The sequence below is a fragment of the Sapajus apella genome, unplaced genomic scaffold (genome assembly GCF_009761245.1).
Source record: "Sapajus apella isolate SASKATOON/1434 unplaced genomic scaffold, GSC_monkey_1.0 scaffold174, whole genome shotgun sequence".
Taxonomy (NCBI): domain Eukaryota; kingdom Metazoa; phylum Chordata; class Mammalia; order Primates; family Cebidae; genus Sapajus; species Sapajus apella.
The window spans coordinates 1,662,637-1,686,280 of NW_022437114.1; the positions used below are offsets into that span (position 1 = coordinate 1,662,637).

The 23,644-nt window shown below is 50.3% G+C and overlaps 1 protein-coding gene across 2 annotated transcripts in view; it reads left to right on the forward strand.

The window, feature by feature from the left end:
* The window catches only part of MGLL (monoglyceride lipase), a 135,553-nt gene extending 114,211 nt beyond the window's left edge, over nucleotides 1–21,342 (forward strand). For both annotated transcript variants that reach the window (XM_032267970.1, XM_032267969.1), the window contains exons 7-8: nucleotides 14,389–14,604; nucleotides 18,082–21,342. In XM_032267970.1, the coding sequence (XP_032123861.1) occupies nucleotides 14,389–14,604; nucleotides 18,082–18,207 (342 nt within the window). In that variant the 3' untranslated portion in view covers nucleotides 18,208–21,342. The remainder of the gene's footprint in view (nucleotides 1–14,388; nucleotides 14,605–18,081) is intronic.
* Nucleotides 21,343–23,644: the final 2,302 nt, after the last annotated feature.

Here is a 23,644-nt window from a genome sequence, read left to right on the forward strand (position 1 = left end):
TCCTTGGGCTGTTGGACTCTAGCTTCATTAAAAAATGTGGCCTCCTGGCCTTCTGAGTCACTTACAGTGGGCAACTCAAGGGGAATGTCCCGTGGTGTGTAGGAAAGAGACTTTCTAGATCAGGGGTTGAAAGCCCCCAGGCCTCTGAGGGCCAGCTGCTTAAAAATCAGACTGGTGAGAGACTCTAGAGAGCCATGAGGCCTGTGCAGGGCCAGAGGGCATCTGATCTGTTCAAGCCATCCACATGAATTAAGAATTCTAATATAACTTGGTTTTTAAAGCCCACAGTACCTCCCTAACCCACATCTTGGGGCCAGGTTGGAACCATCAGGGGCCAGGGTGTGGCCCCTGGTCTTTCTCTGAAAGAATATTTGAGTAAAGGAAAAAATTTTAGTTCCAAAAAGCAGATTCATACAGTGAAAGAGCACAACTTTAGGACCCAGAAAGACCGCAGTCAATCAAATATACATGGTTTGATTTAATCTTGACACGAATGAGATTGACATTAACCCCATTTCACAGATGAAGAAACTGAGGCTTGGAGAGGTTACGTAATGTGTTCAAGATTGCACAGCTAGTCAGGGGCAGAGATGGGATTTTAGCCCTTTTTTTTTTTTTTTTTTGAGACAGAGTCTTGCTCTGTTGCCAGGTGCCAGGCTGGAGTGCAGTGGTGCGACCTCGGCTCACTGCAACCTCCGCCTCCTGGGTTCAAGCAATTCTCCTGCCTCAGCCTCCCGAGTAGCTGGATTTTAGCTCATTTGATTCAAAAGTCCATGCTTTGGTGCCTCCTTCTACCTAGGATTTATGATCATTAAGCTCTGTTCCCCGTTTTACAATTGCTGTTCACGCAGCCTATGGCTATGGCCGCTGCTCTGTGTACGGGACCCACTTTGTCAGGAAACCTCGGTGTGGTGCAGGGGCTCCTTCACCTGCCTGCATCCCTCATCATGGCTGTAGCTTGAAGGTATGGTCTCAGGTAAAACCAGTGATCTTTGTAGCAGTGGTGCCAGGACAACAGTGAGTTTGAGAAAGATGGGGTGCGGGAGGGAGGGGCCTCCCTTTGAGACAAAGCACCCAGGTACAATTCCAAGTTGTTTATCTGAACACCTGAAAATGCACGGGCAAAGAGGAAGAAAAAAGGAGGCACTAAAAAGAGATTCTAAACCTTCCTGTTTAAAAGCATCCAATTGCAGATCTTTTCTCTCCTTTTGCAATAATGAGAAATTCCTCAGCCTTACTCAAGGATGGAAGCACCTGGTGTCCTGCCCCACCCACAGCCCCCTGTCCACACCCTCCTGTGTTGGGTTTCTAGCTGGCCGGTTGAGTTATTTAGAAACACTAGTAAATGTTCCTGCTGAGAAGACATGAGGAAAGGAGGTGGCCGGTCAGCCCGAAGGCTGGACTGCAGTCGGAAAAATCAAGAGCAAGCCTTTCCCTCCCTCGCCTGCTGCAGCTTTGCGTCTCCCTCTGAATGTTCTGCTGAGCTTTAAAAATAGCAGTGCCGAAGGGAAAATGTGTTGGGAAAGGCATCTAACATCAGGGTGTCTTGAGGCACATCTTTAGCTAAGACATTTCCCATGGAACCCTGCAGCTATAAAAGCCTCAAACAGAAAGAAATGTTTGCCTAACAAGCTGAGTGACCAGGACTAGCGGGGATGGGTTGCTGGCCGGGAATCAAGGGTGCAGGGGCCTGAGAGTCAAGGGTGTGCAGGCCCCAGGGAAGATCTGGAATTCTGTCTGTAGGGAAGCAGGTTGGCTCTGTTGCTGGAATGTCAAAAGCAGAATGCTTGCTATTTGCTGTGACAAGTGTTCTCACAATTCACCCAGGACTGCTAACAGGCTCTCTTCACTTGCCTCGCCCCACAGCTGCCAACCCACAGAGCCACATTCTCCCTGCATGTGTGAAGCCTTTGGGAAAAAAGGTGTAAGAAGACTTTTATTGTCTCAACATCACTCAATGCACAATGATGGCATCTTTCTTCTGTACCAGACACTAGAGCCCTTCTGTTCTCATCGGGGCCCCAGGAAGTCAGTCTTACTACCAGTATTTGTAGTTGCAGAAGCGTGGGCCCAGAGAGGACAAGTCACTTGCCCAAGGACACAGAGCTACTCCCAGCCAAGTGCTCTTGGCACCCAAACCCAGGGAACAAAGAAGTTGCTACACAGATATTTATTATGTTTGTCTATACATTCAGAGTCCCTGATCAGAACATCAGAATACTGACATGATAATCATTCCACCCCAAAAAGGGTTTCTCAGAATGCGATAAATCCCTTCCTAAGCTGAGAAGCCTTGAACTGATTCTAAAGAGTTCTATGGCCAAGGACAGTGTAGGAGGAGGTGAGGAGGAGAGGTTGCTCAGCATCTGCCTGTGCCCTCAGCCATCCACATATTCAGACGGAATGCACTGCTTTCTCTCCAAGGCCATCGAAGGGGTGGAGGCGGAAGGCAGAGAAGCATGATTCTGAGCACACCTTGCTCTAGGAACCTCAGCTGCTTATCTCTTTTTTTTTTTTTTTTGAGACAGTTTCACTCTGTCGCCCACGCTGGAGTACAGCGGTATGATCTCTGCTCACTGCAACTTCTGTCTCCTGGGTTCAAGTGATTCTTCTGCCTCAGCCTCCTGAGTAGCTGAGACTATAGGCACACGCCACCACGCCTGGCTAATTTTTGTATTTTTAGTGCAGATGGAGTTTCACCATATTGGCCAGGCTGGTCTCGAACTCCTGACCTTGTGAACTGCCTGCTTTGTCCTCCCAAAGTGCTGGGATTACCGGAGTGAGCCACTGCACCTGGCCGTCTCTTGAGGCCACTTGTCTTCTAGAGCCCAGTCTCTGTTCTCTCTAAATACCTTGGGAGGCCCTCTCTGCCCATCTGCTAGTTTATGTTCCCTCAGGCAGGCCATATGCTGGGTTGTGAGCACTCATGAGCCATGAGGAGTGGCCACTTGGCCTCCTTTCATATCTTTCCTGCCCAGTGTTTCGGATATGCACAGCATTGAGGCGTCGGCCCCAGGTCACCCGTTGCCTGCCTGTCCTGCATGCATGGTGCCCAGAGGCCCTTGGAAGGCTCCTGCTGGGTCTTGGAAAGCTCAGCGGTGCTGAAGCCTTCGATTTAACTGTAACCACAGCTAAAGATGGGCCTCAGCCTCCCACTCTGTCTGCAGGACACAGCCTCCCATGGGAGTTCCCTCCGAGAACAAGCTAAGAACCTTCCATTAAACTTGGTTTGCATAGTGATTTTATTTTGTGGCTCTCCATTGTTCATCACATTCCCCACAGCACACTTGTCTATTTGAGGCAGCTAAAAATTTACCAATGCCCTAAAAAAACAACAGGCACTAGAAAGTCTCTTGGGCATATGGCTCCATGTGGGGTGGTGGCGAGGGAGCGTGTGAATTGCTCTGCATTGCTTTTGCACCCTGCACCCCCCTCTGTGGATGTTCCAGCTCTGGACCTGCTCCCAGTCCCAATCCTGCCAGCCACCAGGCCTGGGAGAAGTGGCTCTGAGCTCACAAGAGGCAGGTCTTGAAAGTTGGATGCTTTAATGGCAGCAGAAAACCAGGGACTGCAGAGACTGTCAGGGAAGGCCCAGATGCCAGCAAGATACAGGACACAGTGAGGAGTTCTCTATGCCCAACAGGCCAGGCACTTCTCTCTCAAGTGTCTTTGTGGGTACATGGGACATGCACATAGTAGGGCCTTAGTAGTGGAAGAAAGAAAGAAGATGTGGGCTCAGTTGGGCTCCTGTGGGAACATAGCCTGGGCAAAGCTCTCCCAAAGATGTCTCTTGGCTGTTGTGAATAATGCTGCTGTGTCCATTCTTTTGGGTATGTACCCACAAGTGGGACTGCTGGGTCATATGGTGATTCTGCTGATAATTTTGGAGGAACCACCCTGCTGTTTTCCACAGCGCCTGTGCCATTTCACATTCTCGCCAACAGTGCTCAAGGGTTCCAGTGTCTCTACATCCTCACCAACACTTGTTAGGTTGTGTTTTTTGACAGTAGCCATCCTAATGGGTATGAGGTGGCGTCTCAATGGGACTTTGATTTCCATTTCCCTAATGGTTAGAGATGCCGAGTGTTTTTTCATGTGCTTTTGGCCATTTGTATGTCTTTCTTAGAGAAATGTCTGTTCAGATTCTTTGCCCATTTCTTTTCTTTCTTCTATTTATTGTCTATTGTTTTTCTTTTTCTTTCTTTTCTAAATTTTATTTTAAGTTCTGGGATACATATGCAGGATGTGCAGTTTTGTTATATAGGTGGTTTACGGCACCTATCAACCCATCACCTAGGTATTAAGCCCTCACATGCATTAGCTATTTATCCTGATGCTCTCCCTCCCTGGTGCCCCTCCTTCTGACTGCCCCGGTGTGTATTGTTTCCCTTCCTGTGTCCATGTGTTTTCATTGTTCAGCTCCCACCTGTAAGTTAGAACATGTGGTGTTTGGTTTTCAGTTCCTGCATTAGTTTGCTGAGGATAATGGCTTCCAGTGTCACCCATGTCCCTGCAAAGGACATGATCTCTTTCCTTTTTACAGCTGCATAGTATTCCATGGTGTATACGTACCACATTTTCTTTATCCAGTCTACCATTGATGGGTATTTGGGTTGATTCCATGTCTTTGCTATTGTGGATAGTGCTACAATAAACATACAGGTGCGTGTATCTTTATAATAGAATGATTTATATTTGTTTGGGTATATACCCAGTGATACCCAAATGGATTGCTGGGTCAAATGATGTTTCTGGTTCTAGGTATTTGCAGAAGCACCACATTGTTTTCCAAATTGGTTGAACTAATTTACATTCCCACCAACAGTGTAAAAGTGTTCCTAATTCTTCACAGCCTCACCAGCATCTGTTGTTTCTTGACTTTTTAATAATCACCATTCTGATTGGTGTGAGATGGTATCTTATTGAGGTTTTGATTTGCATTTCGCTAATGATCAGTGATGTTGAGCTTTTTTTCATATGTTTCTTGGCCACATAAATGTCTTCTTTTGGAAGTGTCTGTTCATATCCTTTGCCTGCTTTTTGATGGGGTTTTTTCCTGCAAATTTGTTTAGATTCCTTGTAGATTCTGGGTATTAGACCTTTGTTAGATGGATAGAATGCAAACATTTTCTCCCATTCCATAGGTCGTCTGTCCACTCCAATGATAGTTTCTTTTGCTGTACAGAAGCTCTTTAGTTTGATTAGATACCATTTGTCAATTTTCGTTTTTGTTGCAATTGATTTTGACATTTTCCTCATGAAATCTTTGCCCATGCCTATGTCCTGAATGGTATTGCCTAGATTTTCTTCTAGAGTTTTTTCTTTTTATATTACATCCTGCATTTTATTCAATTCCATATGACAAAAATAGTAACCTAGACTAAGACATCCATTTCAATCAGTAGATGTGTCTCTACTAGGGTTTTTATAGTTTTGGGTTTTACATTTAAGCCTTTGATCCATCTTGAGTTAATTTTTGTATATGGCATAAGGAAGGGGTCCAGTTTCAATTTTCTGCATGTGGCTAGCCAGTTTTCCCAGCACCATTTATTAAATAGGGAATCCTTCCCCCATTGCTTGTTTTCATCAGGTTTTTTGAAGATCATTGTAGATATGGAGTCTTATTTCTGAGATCTCCATTCTGTTCCATTGGTTATGTGTCTATTTTTTGTACCAGTACTATGCTGCTTTGGTTACTGTAGCCTTGAAGTATAGTTTGAAGTAGGGTAGCATGATTCCTCCAGCTTAGTTCTTTTTGTTTAGGATTGTCTTGCCCATTGTTTGCTTTGCTCATTTCTTAATTGGGCTGTTTTTGTTGTTAAGTTGCAGGAGTTCTGTTTATGCTCTGGATATTAACCCCTTAACTGGATATTAGCCCATATACAAATATAATTTGCAAGAATTTTCTCCCATTCTGTGGGCTGCCTTTTCCCTCTGTTGATAATGTCCTCTGAAGCATAAGGGTTTTTTCTTTCTGATATAGTCCAGTTTATCTATTTTCCTTTTGTTGCCTGTGTTTTTGGTATCATATCCAAGAATTCATTGCCAAATCCAATGTCATGAAGTAGACACCATGTTTTGGCTGAACCATGCGAAAGTAAACTGCAGACACCGTGCTCCTGAATGCATCTGAATGCTTTAGCCTGGGTTGCTCAAGAGGAAGGACTCAAAACAGAGGCTTTCACAAAGGACCCCATGCCATTATCGCATTTAGGAAAGTAACAGCCATTCCCCCTTGTTGTCCTCCATCTAGTCCATGCTCCAATTGCCTCAGTTGTCACTGTTTGATTTTAAGACTTGAGACTGCATGATTTTGCTGTTCTGTGATCAGCAGTTATTAACGTGGTCCTGCAAGACCCAGGTTATTCTTTCTTTCTTGTTTTTCTTATTATTCCTCAAATCCCTGGGCCTACGAGAAGGTGGAGAACGGGGTGGCTGCTTTTTCCTTTCCCTTGGTGGTCACTCAGGAGCACTTCTGTGTTCAGAGCCACATTCCAGGGCCCTCCACTCCAAAGGACCAAGAAAGGTCTACTTTTTGCATCATTTCTGGTTGTGAAGACCCCCAAGCTCTGCAAAAGGAATTCTGGAGGAAGAGGCAGTGGCAGGGCCGGGGTATGCAAACAGCTTTCCCCATCTGCCGGGGCTGCGACCTGAAGAGCCATGTGTAGCTCACTTCTTTTAAAAGTAGATGCTGGGGCCAGACACTGCTGCTCATGCCTGTAATCCCAGAATTTTGGGAGGCTGAGGTCAGGAGTTCGAGACCAGCCTGGCCAACATGGCGAAACCCCGTCTCTACTAAAAGTACAAAAATTAGCTGGGCGTGGTGGCAGGTGTCTGTAATCCCAGCTACTCGGGAAGCTGAGGCAGGAGATTGCTTGAACCTGGGAGGTGGAGGTTGCAGTAAGCCAAGATCGCGCCATTGCACTCCAGCCTGAGTGACAAGAGTGAGACTCCAGCTCAAAAAAAAAAACTAAAAAAAGCAGATGAAAGCAGATGCTGGGACATCCAGGAGTTCAAACCTTCATAGTAAATAGTAATTTGGGGGAAAGAATGCTCATTAATTTGCATGCCCTTAAGTGGCAACTCAGAAATGTAGGCTGATCCTTGATCATTCTCTTTATGTCCAAAATAGTACTGCAGCTTCTAGAAGAGAATATGGAGCAACATCTTCTTTCCAAATGGCCCTGGTCTGGTTGAGGAATTTCAACCACACAGGCTGGGTACTGACTGGGTTTGGCCCAAGGCAGGGTGAGGTCATGGTGGGGACTTGGGCCTCCTGGTAGGCAGGGCTTGCTTGGGTCTCTCGAGCTGGCCAGGCTTTCTGCTGAGTCAGGCAGGGCCTACCTCCCCTCTGCCCTGCAGGCAGCTCACCACACCAACAAACTTTCTCAGGGTTCCCACTCCAGCCAGGCTGGAACTGGAGGCTGCGATATCCCGTGAGTTGCCCTTTTGTCCCTCTTGCCCAGGACCATCAACCGCGGTGGGACAGAAGGGAAAGAGGCGGTGGCCTTGGTGGGAAGAGCACAGGCTTCCAAAAGGACCTGAGTCTGGTCCCTGCCCCATCTCCTCAGTGTGACCTTGGAAGCCACATTGGTCTCGCCCATCCTCAGATCCCTCAGGGTGTCCACACAGCCGCCTGGCACAGTGTGGACCCTGGCAAGTGGGATTCTTGCTATCACAGCTCTGAGAGAGGCCCATTGAAGGAGGTGTTGGCAAAGATACAGGAGCCCAGGAAGAAAAGTGAAGATGTTGGCAAGGGTGTCTGGGCACCTGTCCACAGGAGGAAACACTTAACCTGGACCTTGAAGAGAGAGAACAAGGTTGTTGGCAGACAAGAGAAAGGGCATGGAAGGGGATGGTGGAAATGGAGACGCTGGGGCCAGTCTTAGTGCAAACGACAAGCACATGAGGAAAGTGGTCTGGGGCTGACACACATGGGACCAGGGAAGGTTGCCTGGAGGAAGGGCAGCTGAGCCCAGGGTTGATAGGGAGGGAGAAACTCCACCAGCAGCCAAGGAAGAGGTCTGAAGGCTGAGGGGACATGCTGTGCAAGGGCCCTGGGGTCAAGGGGAGTGGGGAGTATTAAGGGAGGGCAGGGACGGAGGTGTCACAGTCCACATCAAGAAGTCAGGGCTTTGCCTTGCAGCCCCCATGGGAAGCGCCACAGGGTTCTCCACAGAGGGGGGCAGGTACAGATCTGTGAGTCTGAAATGAGGCCTGCCTCTGCATGCCCGAGACCCAGTGCCATGAGCCCTCTGGGGGCTTACAGCAGTGCCCAGGGTGCTACAGGCTTGGGGAAGGAACATGTGGGAGAGGAAGCGCACCAGGGCCACGCCAAGCACAGGTGTTTCCAGCCTTCGGCATGTTCCAAATTCAGGCGAACTTCCACAGGACATTGACATTGTTTTGTTTTGTTGTTTTGTTTTTTAAGGCAAAAACAAAACAACAAAACAAAACATTGCTCTTTTTCAGGCTGGAGTGCAGTGGTGTGATTTCAGCTCACCGTAGCCTCCACCTTTTAGACCCAAGCAATCTTCCCACCTCAGCCTTCCCAGTAGCAAGGACTACAGGTGCACACCCCCACACCCGGGGAATTTTTATATTTTTTGTAGAGACAGGGTTTTACCATGTAGCCCAGGCTGGTTTTGAACTCCTGGGTTCAAGTGATCTTGACCTCCCAAAGTGCTGGAATTACAGGCATGAGCCACTGCGCCCAGGGTACAGTACATTCTTCTTTTTGTTTAGGATATTCCATGGGCCTGGGGTTCAGCATGATACACTGAAGGAAAGCAATGCCAAGCAGCCCCAAAAGCAAGCTGTCGGGGCCTCACATGTGCAAGCAGAAAAGCCGTTCACTGAATGAAATGACGAGGGCCTGCAGTTTCTCTGAAGGTCCCAGGTCTCATTACCATTGTGGACAGTCCCTTGGCCAGCAAGTGGCCAGCGGTTCCCACCTGGCCTGAGGTCTGTACTGGTCTCTCAGTACCTAGAAGTGCTACTTCTTGGGCTGGATCAGAGAATGGCTTGCTTATTCATCCATTTCACCAGCGTTTACCAAGGGCTTCACCTGTGCCAGCCATCATGTGGAACATGCAAAGGGCAGGACAGACAGAGCCCTGACCCTCAAGTCGGGCAGACATGCGGGAAGAGATGCGCTGATTACAGACCAGGCCAAGTGCTGTGTGGGAGAAGGGCTTTAGGACAGCAGAGCCTGTGGGGGTCTCGGAAGGCCTCCCCTTCAGGGCGAAGGCTGAGCTGAGGCCTGAAAGTGGAGTAGACAGTGTTAATTAGGCTAAGAGCAGAAAAGCTGTTTGTGATAGGAGACGGAAGCTCTTTCCACCACAAATTATGTCTCCTATTCAAGACAAAGGTGGGAAATGAAGACGTCATCTCTGCAAAGACCTGCTAGTTCCTGTTAGGGTGCCCACAGGTTTGTAAATTTCACAGAGATCACTTGGGTAGAGCTGTCATGCATTCTTTCTCTATTGTGCCAGAGAAGGCTTCCCTGTATTGGAAACAGATGGATTAAGAGAGATCTAAACAACCGAAGAAGAAGATGAGAATTCGAGGATGGGCTCTGAAGTGCAGGTGGAAGGGTGAGGCTTCCATAGGAAAAGGGAGATTACAGGGAAGGAGGGGCAGGAAGAGCCAGCTGTGGACAGACCTACAGGGATGAAGCCTGTGGGTTGTATTTCTCTGTGATTAGGGGTGCATTCGGGAGGGTACTACCTGTCTGTGCCCAGAAGGGCTCTCCCATGCCCTCTGGCTGGCTGTGAAGGGCAGTAACCTCTGGGCCCCACGAGTTCACTTCAGCATCTGTCAGGCCCATCGGCTCTTCGTCCTTACCAGGGACCACTCCTGCCTTTTCTGAGAGCAGTAGTGGCCCTGCCACCTGCACAGCTCCCGGCTCTCTCTGCCCCAGCGCTGCCCTTCACCTTCTCTCGAGACGGGCAGCAGAGCATGATGAGTGGCTAAAAATGCTGATGGCAGTGGTACAGTGCCTAGGTTTTTACCTTGGCTCTGCCTCTTACTTGTTGTATAACCTTGGGTGAGTCACCTAACCTCTCTGAACCTATCTCCTAGTGTGTGCAAAGGTAATAATAATAGTTCCTATGTCACAGGGTTCCTGTGAAAATTAAACGAGCAAGTATGAGCAAAGCACTTGCTACAGCACCTAGTAAAAGAGTCAAGGGCTCCACGCATTCGTTATTTTTCACAGTATTCTAATTAAACTGTGATATTGGATTTCATCATGGAACGGTTTTTAAACAAATGGGTCAAGAGATTTAACTGCAGGGGTTGTGTCTAGATTTTGCTCAACCATAAGTGTAAGAAAACTCCCAGCTGAGGATTGCAGCTGTATTTACTGGGCGTTAGTGCAAAGTTTCTTCCCACAGAGAGACAGTGCTGGAAATTCAGAAGCCCCAGCTGGTATATTCCTGGGTGTCAAGCTCAACAGGAGGCCAGCTTGTGAAACTTAAAACCCAAGAGGAAGCTTTGGGGTTCCCTGGATGGGGAAACTGAGCCCCAGGAAGGGGTAGAGCCTTACCATACTCCCAACCACCACCCTGGGGGGAAAAAAGACTTCAGCTTTCAGCCAATGGGGGCTCTCCAGGAAATCAGTTACCTAGAACCACAGGGAGGGAGTCACTTGGACCTGGGTCTCCAGCTTGGGCTCCTGCTTCCAGCTGCCGTCCCCAACAGACCCTGGTCTCAGCTGGTGGGAGCCATGGTGGACCAAACAGGAAGGTGGGGATGTGAGAGATGGTGCCAAAGCCTGGGCCTTTGTTACTTGTTTTTAGTTAAAATTTTCATTTAAGATCACTGTAACTCACAAGCAGTTGTAAGAAATAATACAGAACCATTCCATGTACCCATTACCCAGTTTCCCCCAGCAGTGATATTTTGCAAAACAATAGGATAATATCACATCCAGAATACTGGCCTTGACACAGTCAAGTCACAGATGGCTCCATCCTCACAAGGACCCCTCAAGTTGCCCTTTTACAGCTGCATCCACTCCCTACCCTCCCCACACCCTCCTCGGCCCTGACAGCCGTGAGTCTGGTCTCTGTTTCTCTAGTTTTGTCACGTGAAGAACAAAACATCAGGGGAATCAAGCAGTGTGGAATCTTTGGGGACTGACACTTTGATCCTTCGTATTGAATGAATGAACTCATGTTCTGGGCTTTGGCCTGGTTTGAGAGGAAGGGGCTTGGCTATCTCCTTCCTGGGAGGCACAAGACACACTCTTAGAACTTTTGGTGGATTGAGACCTTAAGCTGGTCAAAAAACCAAGGCCGTTGTGATTGGGCCAGAACTGCTGCTTGAGGGGAGGGTTTGGGCCCTCTGTTCCTCAGTCTCCCCAGCTGGTATAGCCCACCCCCACCTCCTGGTCTCAGTTTCCCTCTGCCCTTCACCTCCAGTCTGGGCTGTAGTTCACATCAGGGGCCTGCCCTTTCCACGATACATCTGGTGGCTGGGCCCCAGGCCCAGAATAGGCCATTGTGTAAACAGGGCCTACGTGATCAAGACATGAAAACAAAGCCAAGAGCAGGAAGCTGCTTGGGCCATCAGTGCAATTAAACTCAGAAGTAGAGTCCCTGAGGGCCTGCTGTACTCGGGACACTTGGGGTCAGCGGGGCAAAGTAGAAGGCAGGAAGGAGGCAGTCGTTAAGACATTGCTGGCAGCAGAGGCGAGAGTGCGGCCCCCACCCCACAGGTCCCACAGGAGCCCTAGAGACAGCATGGGATGGGTGGTGGCCAGCCTGCTGGAACTCAGACCCCCAACAACAGCAGCCTAACAAGGAAAGGAGGTGACTTCTTGGCATCAGGACACCCATCTTGTTGCTGTAGCATCCAGGTGTGAACTTTGTCCACATGGCCCTTACTCTCTTTATGGGGCAAGGGGAAAATAAACCCTTTTCACAGTGTGCACACAGCCCCTGGCTACTTTCTATTGGCCAGAAGTTGGTCATGTGATCACACTTAGCTGTAAGGGAGGCTGGGAAATGTAGTCTCTATTCTGAGCAGTTGTGTACCCCAGGAAACATCAAGGTTCTGTAGGGGAGAACAAAAATCGGGACAACTAATAGGCAGGTTAACAAGCCTCTCTGTGCTGTAGTTTCCTCCTCTGTGTAATGGAGTGAATGAGATCAATTCCTCATACAGGGCAGTTATGGAGGTCCAGTGAGTTACTGCACACAAAAACACTTAGTGCTGGGCAGACAGCCAGAGCTCAGACATAGCTATTATTATTTTTATTACTCAATGACACCCTGCGCGTTGCAGCCCAGCACAAGCTGGTAGATGGTGCTGCTATTGGGGACTCCACTGACCCCAAGCCCCAGGCTTTTTTTATGGGCCCCGCAGCCCTCCTTCCCTTAAGGCTCCTGGCTGACCCTGAGGAAGCACGCCCTGTGGCTGGACCTGGCCACAGGCCCTCGTGCACTGCCCTGCCAGTCCTGTGTCCTCACAACCTCCAAGCAGATGGCCTGGCCCAGCAGGATTCATGCCAGCTCAGCTGCAGGAAGTGGTTAATCTGTCTCGTGTGGTTTTTCACAAATGGTCTGGTTTTTGGTGCTTAGTCCCCGGCATGGGAAGGAATCCAGGGATGGCAGGGGTGACTGCAGGACAGCCTCTCCCACTTGGTATGGTCTGGAATTCTGGCCGAGGCCCTGTAGGGGTGGTAACAGAAGGGGCTGTAGCCCACCTCTTGGAAATGCTGAGTCCTAGCACAGTGGGCATCCTGGTCGCCTGGGGAGCAGCTGGCAGCACGTTCTTTCCTCGTCCCCACATACTCTCTGATCCTCACTCAGTTCTCACCATGTGGCCCCTCCCCAACCCGCCAAGAACCCACTGGCAAGGATGACAAACATGAGTGAAAAAGCATCATGAGGCCAGGTATGGTGGCTCACTCTTGTAATCCTAGCACTTTGGGAGGCTGAGATGGATGGATCACCTGAGGTCAGGAGTTCGAGACTAGCCTGGCCAACATGGTGAAACCCCGTCTCTACAAAAATACAAAAATTAGCCTAGTGTAGTGGTGGGTGCCTGTAAGCCCAGCTACCTGGGAGGCTGAGCTAACAGAATCGCTTGAATTGGGGAGGCAGAGGTTGCAGTGAGCCAAGATTGCACCACTGCACTCCAGCCTGGGTGACAGAGCAAGACTCCATCTCAAAAAATAATAATAATAAGAAGAAGAAGAAGAAGAATCAAGGGCTCACTCTTGACCCTATGGGCCTGAGAGATTCCTAGAAACTTCTCTCCAGATACTGTGGGGCAAATGCCAGAGATCAGGGCAGTGGAGGCAGAACTGTCTCTATGGAGGCAGGAAGAGTGAAGCCAGAACCCAGACAGGCCAGGGAGAGCAAGGACAGGGGACAGAGCAGCCATGGGCTAGTGGTTGAGGAGGGAGGACCCACATCCCTTAGAGGGACAGAGATGGCCTTGGGCACCGCCAGAGCCCAGGCCTCCCTGTCAGAGACTCTGATCACCCTGTGCAGCCCTGGAGGGCACCAAGGCCACAGCCCACTGTAGCTCAGACCTGCGCTTGAATGTCCCTCATTCCAAAGCCCATCGTCAGTGCCCGGCCGAAGCCCCTCCAGGGACTCCTAACACAGGCCCTTGCTTTCCAGCACAGGCCCCAGTAAACTGTTCCTGCAGTTTACGGTTTGCCCCTCATCCAATTTCACTGGGTGGATACCATATCAGCAGAGACAGAGAACAAAATGAAATGATAAAACTGCTACGTAGCTACTTTTTAATGAAATAATTGCTGTGAACAATATGCTACTGCTTATATTTTTAAAAATACAAATTAATACTTGAAATTTTCTTTTTTTTTTTTTTTTTTTGAGACAGAGTCTTACTCTGTCACCCAGACTGGAGTGCAGTGGCTCCATCTTGGCTCACTGAAAACTCCGTCTCCCAGGTTCAAGGGATTCTCCTGCCTCAGCCTCCTGAGCAGCTGGGATTACAGGTGCCCACCACCACACCCAGCTAATTTTTAATATTTTTAGTAGAGACGGGCTTTCACCATGTTGGTAAGGCTGATCTCGAACTCCTGACTCAAGTGATCCACCTACCTCGGCTTCCCGAAAGGCTGGGATTACAGGTGTGAGCCACCGTGCCCAGCCAATACTTGAAATTTTCTCCAGGCACCCATGTGTATGTGAAATGCTCAAGCCTGAAAGGAGAGGCATTACAAGTGGTGCAGATGAGGTTTGTGGATGAACGCGGCTGGCCCTTAGAGCCATGCCCAAGCCCAGCGGACCTGAATGGAATCAACCTTACAGCCCAGAGCAGAAGGAAAAGCTACTGAGAAATAGGAATGGCCTGTGAAAGGGAGCCCCGCCCATGCTGATGGAACTCTCCTTCTTCCTCCAGGTCGACATTTATAACTCAGACCCCCTGATCTGCCGGGCAGGGCTGAAGGTATGCTTCGGCATCCAGCTGCTGAACGCCGTCTCTCGGGTGGAGCGCGCCCTCCCCAAGCTCACTGTGCCCTTCCTGCTGCTCCAGGGCTCTGCCGACCGCCTATGTGACAGCAAAGGGGCCTACCTGCTCATGGAATCAGCCAAGAGCCAGGACAAGACTCTCAAGGTGAGCAGCTGCCACCTCCCATTTCCCCCCAAGGTTTGGGGGGGGAGGCCGCACCCCTTGGGGCATATCTGCCCAGACCCCTGAGGGCCAACTCCCAGGTCTCGGGATAGGGACCAGTGTGCTTGGCCAAGAAATAAATACAAGGAATCCCAGTTGCCTATGAATTTCAAGAGAACACACGAGTCATTTGCTGATTGTTTGGAATGAATGATGAGCCTCAAGGGGAAGAGGAAAGAACAATCAAAAGATGTTATAGGCAAGAAAAGAATATGCAGCTGGGCACTGAGCAAATCACATCTCCAGAGAGAGGCATGTCCAAGCTCCAAGGATGCATGTGATGCCCAAGCCTCCCTTTGCACCAGCAGTGGCTGCAGTCTCCTGGGGGCTGTGGCCACCAGAGGGCTCAGGGCACACGGGTGCTGGCAGGACTTGATAGAGCCTGATCTTCAAAGGAACCTGCAAGAGCTGGTCCTCCAGCCAGGGGCCCTGAGGACAGGCCCTGCAGCTTGGTTATGTGGAATACTGGATACCAAGACTGCAATGGACTAACTCAAAAGGCCTCTTAAGATGGGCAATGTGGTTCTGGGATCCAGACATGCTCATTTCGTTTGTCTGATTGATGAGAAAAACCTCCTGGAGGGAGGAACACCTACCGGGTACCCATCAAGTGTTATCCCTGGAGATGCTCTGTGCTAGGTTTGGCAGGCCAAGCCCAGGGGCATATTTACATCCTGGTCCACACAGTTGGGGCTCCCTGGACTGTGCTGCCCTGGGCCTGCCCCCTGGCTCCATGGCCATTTTTCACTAAGTTATAAAGAGTCCAGATAACTCACTTCAGCTCACACGCCCACTAAGTATAGAGCTGGGATTGGAACTGAGATTTCTGGACTCAAGTCCCATCATTTCTCTTCTCTCCCCACTGTGCAGACAAAGGCTCCTATCTTTGCATACTGTGAAGTGTGTCCCTGGCATCATTACTGATTTGCAGATGCTGACCCGTATTAGCTCCGGTATAGACTCATAGATGAAGAAAAACAAATGAAAAAAATAAGGGAAAACTGGCTCTTATTAATACTGGAGAGTCTAAAAGCACTGAGCCAGGTGCGGTGGTGCATGTCTGTAATCCCAGCTCCCCAGGAGGCTGAGTAGCGGGGATCACTTCAGCCCAGGAGTTTGAGACCACCCTGGGCAACACAGTGAGACCCCATCTCAAAAAAAAGTTTTTAATTTGAGACAGAGTCTCGCTTTGTCACCCAGGCTGGAGTGCAGTGGTGTGATCTCAGCTCACTGCAACCTCTGCCTCCCAGGTTCAAGAGATTCTTCTGCCTTAGCCTCCTGAGTAGCTGGGATTACAGGCACCTGCCATCATGCCTGGCTAATTTTTGTATTTTTAGTAGAGATGGGGTTTCACCATGTTGGCCAAGTTGGTCTCACTCCTGACCTCAGGTGATCCTCCTGCCTCCTCCCAAAGTGCTGGGATTATAGGCATGAGCTACCATGCCCAGCCAAAAATAAATACATAAATAAGTAAATATATATGTAAACATATATATATATATATTGTTTTTGAGATGGAATTTTGCTCTTGTTGCCCAGGCTGGAGTGCAATGGCATAAACTTGGCTCACTGCAACCTTTGCTTCCTGGGTTAAAGCGATTCTTCTGCCTCTGGCTCCTGAGTAGGTGGGATTACAAGTGCCCACCACCATGCCTGGCTAATTTTTGTATTTTTAATAGGGATGGGCGTTCACCACATTGGTCAGGCTGGTCTTGAACTCCTGACCTCAGGTGATCTACCCACCTTGACCTCCCAAAGTGCTGGGATTATAGGTGTGAGCCATCATGCTTGGCAAAATATATTTTTTAAAAGCCAGTGGAACACTGCATTCATGAGTGACAGCATCACTCAGACCACACCCTTACACCAATGTGAACCCTTGCAAGTCCCTGCAAAAGGAGTCCACTAAGATTGTTTATTCATTCACCCAGCTACCCACTCATTGCTTCTTATAGTCAAGTGTTTATGGGGCCCTAAGTTTGTGCTGGGCCCAGAGAACAAGACAGGCAAAGACTCTGCCCTGCCCCCGGGAACCTGTATCCTGGTGGGATGAGCAATCAACAAATAAATGAACAGGATGATGATGGAGAGTGTAGTGCAGGGATAGAGGTGGACAGGGAGGAAAGCAACACTTTAGATGGGGATGGGACAGCCAGGCCTGCAGTCTGCTGGCAAGAAGAGCCAGTGGAAGAACCTTCCAGACCGATGCAAGAGCGAGATTGAGGACCCGAGGCTGGCATAGGCACACAGCCATGAGAAGAGCGGCCAGTGAGGACACACCAGGCAGGGGGGCTTGTGGGGGGGCAGGGGAGCCCCACCACCTGGGAAGTCTAGACGTCTTCTCTTGGTTAGATGAGAAGCCACCCGAGCATTTTGAGCCAAGGAGTGATGTGCTCTGATTTCCATTTTAAAAGCATCCCCCAGTGGCCATGGGGAGATTGGAGTGGGGGTAAAGAGGAGGTGGGGGACAGTGACAACCAAGGCAGGGGAGGCCAGGCAGGGCGGCAGAGAGTGAGATCACTGTCATGAAGAATGAACCCTGGGTTCATTCAATGAGGCGACTGTGATGAGACCAGAAATGCCAGGCAGAGAGACTGACGTGAGCAATGGCCAGAGTCCACCCGGAGATGCCTGTTAGAGTTGCACTGAAGTCTGGTGGTGCCCACCAGGAATCCGGATGGAGATGGCAGGTCAGCAGTCTAGAGGCGGAAGGAAAGTCTGGCTGGAGATGTGAATTCTTCCAGAGTCATCAGCTCAGGGTGGATTTTAAAACCACTGGATAGGCGAGGTGACCAGGGAGAGTGAAGGAGGGCACAGTCAAACCTGTAGTCCAGCTGCCTGCAGAGGCCAGTGGGTGAGCCTCGACTGAGAAGGCACTGCCAGTTGGAAGAAAACCAGGAGAAGTTAAAGCCATGGAACCATGAGAAGAAAGTGTTTCTAGAACATAAGAGTGAGCAGCTTATGAATGATGAGCACAGCGTCCCCTGCCACGGCAATGGAAATCCCCGGAGACTTTGCCAGGATAGCCACCGTGGGTTGGCGGGAATGCAAGTCAGCTTGGGTTGAGCTGAGGACCCCGTGGAGGTCAGGATGTGAGGCCAGGAGTGGAACCCCCTCTTTTAAGGTTGACTGACTCGGAGACACAGAAACGGCTCCAGGGATGGGGAGAGATGTAGAGTGAAGGAAGGTTGCATTTGAGAAAGGAAGTTCGGGAACACGTTGGGACATTGCAATGCATTTGAACCATCATCTGACAGAAAGGTATTGGCCTCCTAATGATGGGAGGTCAGGGCCACGTCCTCGGGGCACAGGGAGAGGGTCCGGAGAACACTGTAGACCCCTGCCTGCTGCCCATGGTCTCTGCTCCCCGCACCTACCTCTGATGGTATAGCACTGATTCCGAGTCTCTCCTCATTGCAGATTTATGAAGGTGCCTACCATGTTCTCCACAAAGAGCTTCCTGAAGTCACCAACTCTGTCTTCCATGAAATAAACATGTGGGTCTCTCAAAGGACGTCCGTGGCAGGAACTTCGTCCCCACCCTGAATGCACTGTCCCGTGCCCAGCTCAGGATCTAGGGGACACAGGCAGGGGAAGGGCAGAGATGGCTTTGCAGATGTGGCTTGCAAAAAACAAAACAAAACAAAACAAAAACCCAGAAATTGGAGAAATCCCTAGCACAATTTACTAAAAAATAACAAAAAGACTTTTTTTTATACATTAGGCTGTTAGACACTGGACCTACCTTCATGGGTAGACACTTTATGCAAAAAAAGAGAAAGGTCCCAGGTGATTTTTCACAAAGATTGTGCTAAAATATCCACTTAAAACAAAGCCAAGCCTCTGCCCTGCCTCTCCCAGCTCCCACAAGGGTTCCAGGGATCCCTGGTGTTCCCAGGACACCAGACTGCAATAACTGGAGGTGCCTCCCTCCTGCCCACCCCTTGCTCGAGCCCCAGCGCCGTCTCTCACTGGCCTCCACTTGGTGGCCTTTCTCTGGCCATGTGATGAGGTGGCTGCTGTCTCCACAGGGGCCAGCTCCCTGGGGCAGACTCATGTGCCCCTCTGAGACCCAGAAAATGCCCAGCACTTCCTCAAAATGAGCAGCCACCCATGACTTTGTGGGCTCCTTGTCAGCCCAAGGCCAGGCTTTGTGGAGGGGAGGGGGGTGAGGCTTAGCTCAGAAAAAGAACTGAGCAGGAAACTGAGGCTCTTCTCTGCTCCCTGCCCTTCCCCTCCCACCAGGGGGAGACTCAGGTTGGCCCGAGTACTGTCTGTACTCACAAAGGCTGCTTTCCCTCTGGAGTCACTAATTTTACCTGATGCTATGAGAGAATTGTATTGAAGATGATATGTCTAATATATAATGTATATTTTAAAGCAGAGACTATTTTGGTGGGTAGGTGGGAGGGAGCAAGGTGAATCTGAGCAATCAAAGGAATCGGAGCTTGATGCTATTGTATAGAACTGGACGGGTTGGGCGGTGGTGGAGCCAGAGGGCCCTATGCTCTAGGAGCTGAGCCAGCAGCCTTTCCTATGGGCAAGGTCTGGTGCCCTTCCTGCCCTTCCAGGACCATGGAGCAGTGGCAGCCCATGGGGATGTGGTCCCTGGGCCTGGGCCTACCTACGGCCCAGAGCTACCCTGAGAGTGTCAGTGCTAGCAGCACAGCTACCTCTGGTGGCAGGAGAAGAGAGTCCCAGCACAGGGGCAGGCCAGTCCTCCCTGCCCAGGTCTACATGCAGCACTCAGTGACCCAGAGCAGGGAATGGAGGTACTCCCAGCCCTGCCCCAGGCCACAGCAGGACACGCCAGGCCAGGCCTCACCCAAGGCCAAGGCTGGCATCACCTTTTGGAGCCGAGGCCCTAGGCCTAGTCTGCCCTTCTCAGGTGCCAACACCACCCAGTCCTGCCCTTGGCCTCACTTGGTGCCAGCAATAAGTGGGGGGTCACCGCCTTGGGAATACTTTCATCTTCTAAATGGGACTTGCTCTTACGTCAGGAGGCCCCTTAGTGCAAATATGACCCTGGTCAGGGTGTTGCCACCATTGAAGCCCTGCAGAAGGTGCAATCTAGGGATCCTGGGGCCACGGAAGAGGGGGCCACTTCCCACCAGGGCCCCCAACGTGACATCTAGGCATCGGGGGCTCCTGCCCTTCTTCCTCCCACAGCAGGAACTGCCACTGCTCTCCCAGGCCCTGTTCTGGAGGCTAACCTTGGTCCCTAGAGAATGCGCCCCTCCACCCTCCCTCCAGCAGCCCTGACCACACCATGGCAGAGCCAGGAACAGATCACCCTGCTGAAGATCACTCTGTGCCCTAGGGCAGGAGCCAAGCCCTCACTCCACATGGGGCAGGTGGGGGCCTGGGTGCTGACCCAGCCCATGTCCCCACAGAGCGCCTTCTGTAGTTTCATTTTGTCTCCCTGGCTTCTCTTTGAAGGAGAAAAATGTAAAATGCATGCTGAGAGAGAAAGCCAGCCCTGCCTGCTCAGTCAGCCCCGGCAGCAGGACAGCCATGGGAATGTTTCTGCTTCTCAGCTCAGGAAAAGCAGGAACCCTTTCCCAAAGCCCAGAGAAGCCCTGGGCTCAGATCTGTAATTCTCCCCAGGAGCTGTGATAGAGCAAGTCACACAAAAGTCCCTACGCCTCCCCGCCGCCTCCCCCAGACGCATGTGATGCCATCGCCATTCCCCAAATTAAATATCGGCATGCAGCCTGACCAGGGACTCTTTAGATGCATGACTTTATTTACATGAAGGCTCTCACAGACACACATGACACTTCAGTAGTATTTGCATTCCTGGTTAAAGAATCACCAACATTTAAAAGGAAAACTTTCCTGAAATTGGGACTCTTTCATGTCATCTGGAAGGGGCTGGTACATCCACCCACCATGTCTCCCTGCTGGGTCAGGAGCCTGCACAGGGCCCCACACATGAGCGTGCCTAACATCTCACGCATGGCCACTTCAGAGCCAGCCCTGTCTTGGAAAGCCATGAAGCCTTGAGTTGAGTTCCTTCTCGGTATTGACAGCTCCGTGCCGACATTCTGAGCTCTGGAGTTGCACCAGCACAGGGAGAGGGAGGAACTGAGGCTTGGAAGGGATGCCAGGTCTTGCACAGCTTGGCCTCAAGAAGGTGAGAGGAGGGCAGAAGCCAGGAGGGGATCCAAAGGCCTGGGACACAGGGAACAACTGCCACTGTCAACATAGCCCGGTCCATACAGAAATGGATTTCATGCCTGGAAAGCTTTTTAGAGAAAGATGCCACCTGCGGCCGGTGACGGCCACAAACCTACTGGCCTTGGTTCCTTGAAGCGGTGAGGGGTAGAGAGTCAGCCTCCCTCCCTTGCAGCAGTGACCCAGCTTCCCTCCACTTCCAGGTGGCTCTGGGCTCACCGTGGCAGCACTGGTGGGTGCTCTGAAAACCCACAGGCTCTGCTCGGACCCCACCCCCAGGCCGACGCAGGTCCCATCTCACTCTCTTCTCTCACCAATTGCTAACATAGACCTTATTGGGATCATGATGGCTTCACAAGCCAGCTGTCGGGTTTGCTATGTCACTGCGACTGGGTCACATCCCCGCGTGTATACTGTCTGCGGGGCACATATGTATCCGTTTAGAGCTCAAGGAATCAGTGTACACTACAGCTAATCCTAATAAACCTGATGTTTTCGGAATGGCATCTGTCTGTCTGTCATAGCAGCCTCGGACCCTGGATGACAACCTTCCTTGCAGAGAGCACAGCAGGCCCTTTTCGAGACAGGCTGAGCCCTGGCTGAGCCACGCCTGTCACCTGATACCAACTCCAGCAGTGCTTCCCGGATCAGCATGTGTGAAGTTTATCTTCTCCCATCCACACCTGGAGCAGATTTCTAAACACACATATCCACTTGCAGACCCTGCCCTGCCACTGGGGAGGACGAAGCCCAGGCTGCCCCCTGCACCAGCTTCACGTGGCTTGGGCTTCCTCCAGGGCCCCATGTGGGGCCTCAGCCCTCCCTACTCAGCACAGGGAACCTGGCCTCCTGCTGCTGGGCATCTTCCACACCCCTCTCCATTCCACGCCCACACCTGACCCAGCCGCTCCCCTTCTGAGTGTGGCCAGGATCATGTGGCTCCCCTCCAGCCGCACGGCTGTCACCAGCATCTGAGGGACAGCAACAGCGCCCTCCTTGGCAGGCCCCACTTTCTCACCTGCACCTGGTCTGTTTCCATATGGAGGTGAGAGGTCTGTTAACGTGCAAGTCAGACTGCGGCCCTTCTCTGCTCAACATCCTCCGGTGGCTACCATCTCACCTCAATAAAAATAAAGGCTGTGGTTCTTGCTGAGGCCTATGGGCACTGGGCCTTTGGCCTCCTTGCCTCCCCTCTCCCCATCCTCCACGTCCACTTGGTCCTCACTATGCCGGCCTCCTCACTGGCCGTATTCTTAGTGAGGCCCCCCCTAGGCCCTGCCCTGCCTTCTCCTCCAGCACATTTGTTGACATCTGACATGACAGATCTGCTTGTACTCTTGGTAGCACTCTGTCCCCTCCCATGGGAATGTGAGCTGCAAAAGGGCTTGTCCCTGCACTATACCTCTGCCTGCTTCCCAGAAGGTCACTGGAAAGATCTGTCTGATAGGACAAGGAGGGAAGGAGTGGGTGAGTGAATGAATGAGTGAGTGACAAAATGATGTCTTTATCTTCTCCCTCAGGAGGAGCCAAGCACCCATCCTATGCAGGACAGGTGAAGGCCCAGGTGCTGACTGAGTCCAGGTACCGGAAGAGAGTGCCTACCATAGCCCCATCTTCTCTCTTTGGTTTCTCTTTGAGGGAGAAAAATGTAAAAAATGCACTGACATGAGTGAGTGAGGGAATGAGCAAGTGAGGGAATGAATGAGTGAGGGAATGAATGACTAAGGGAATGAGTGATGAGTGAGGGAATGAGTAAGGGGTCAGTGAATGAATAAGCAAGGAAATGAATGAGTGAATAAATGAGGGAATGAGTGAGTGATGAGTGATGGAATGAATGAGCAAGGGAATGAATGAATGAGGAAGTGAGTGCATGAATGAATGGGGGAATTAGTGATGAGTGAATGAAGGAGTGAGCAAGGGAATAAGGAAGTGAGTAAATGAATGAGTGAGGGACTGAATAAGTGAGTGAATGAGGAAATAAGAGAATAAGTGAATGCACAAGGGATGAAGGAATGAGTGATGAGGGAATGAGTGAGAATGAATGAATGAGGGAGGGAATTAAGGAAGGAATAAGTGAGTGAATGAACAAATGAGTGAATGAGGGGATGAATGAAGGAATGATGAGAATGGGAATGAATGAGAGCAGGAGGGAATGGGGGATGAATGAAGGAATGAGACTGAGGGAATGAGAGAATGGATGAGGGAGGGAATGAATGAGGAAGTGAGGAAATGAGAGAATGAGAGAATGAGTGAGGGGATGAATAAATGAGGGAATGAGTGAAGGAATGGATGGGTGAGGAAATGAAAGAATAAATGAATGAGTGAATGAGTGAGAGAATGGATTGAGGAAATGAGTGACAGAATGAATGAGGGGATGAATAAATGAGTGAATGAGTGAATGAATGGATGATTTAATGAGTGAGGGGATGAATAAATGAGAGAATTAATGAGGGGAATGAAGGGGATGAATAAACGAAGGAATGAGTGAGCATGGGAATGTGTGATGAGGGAATGAATGAGGAAATTAGTGAGAGAATGAATGAGGGGATGAATGAGGGAATGAGTGAATGAATGGGTGAATTAATGAGGAGGTGAATAAATGAGAATGAGAGAATGAATGAGGGAGTGAGTGGGAGAATGGATGAATAGTAGGATGAATGAGTGAGGAAATAAGTGAGAGAATGAGGGGATGAATAAACAAGGAAATGAGTGAGTGAGAGAATGGATGAGTGAGGGAGTGAGTGATGAGGAAATGAGTGAGTGGCCGAGGGAGAGAGGAAGGAAGCAGGACGGCTTTACCTGGGCC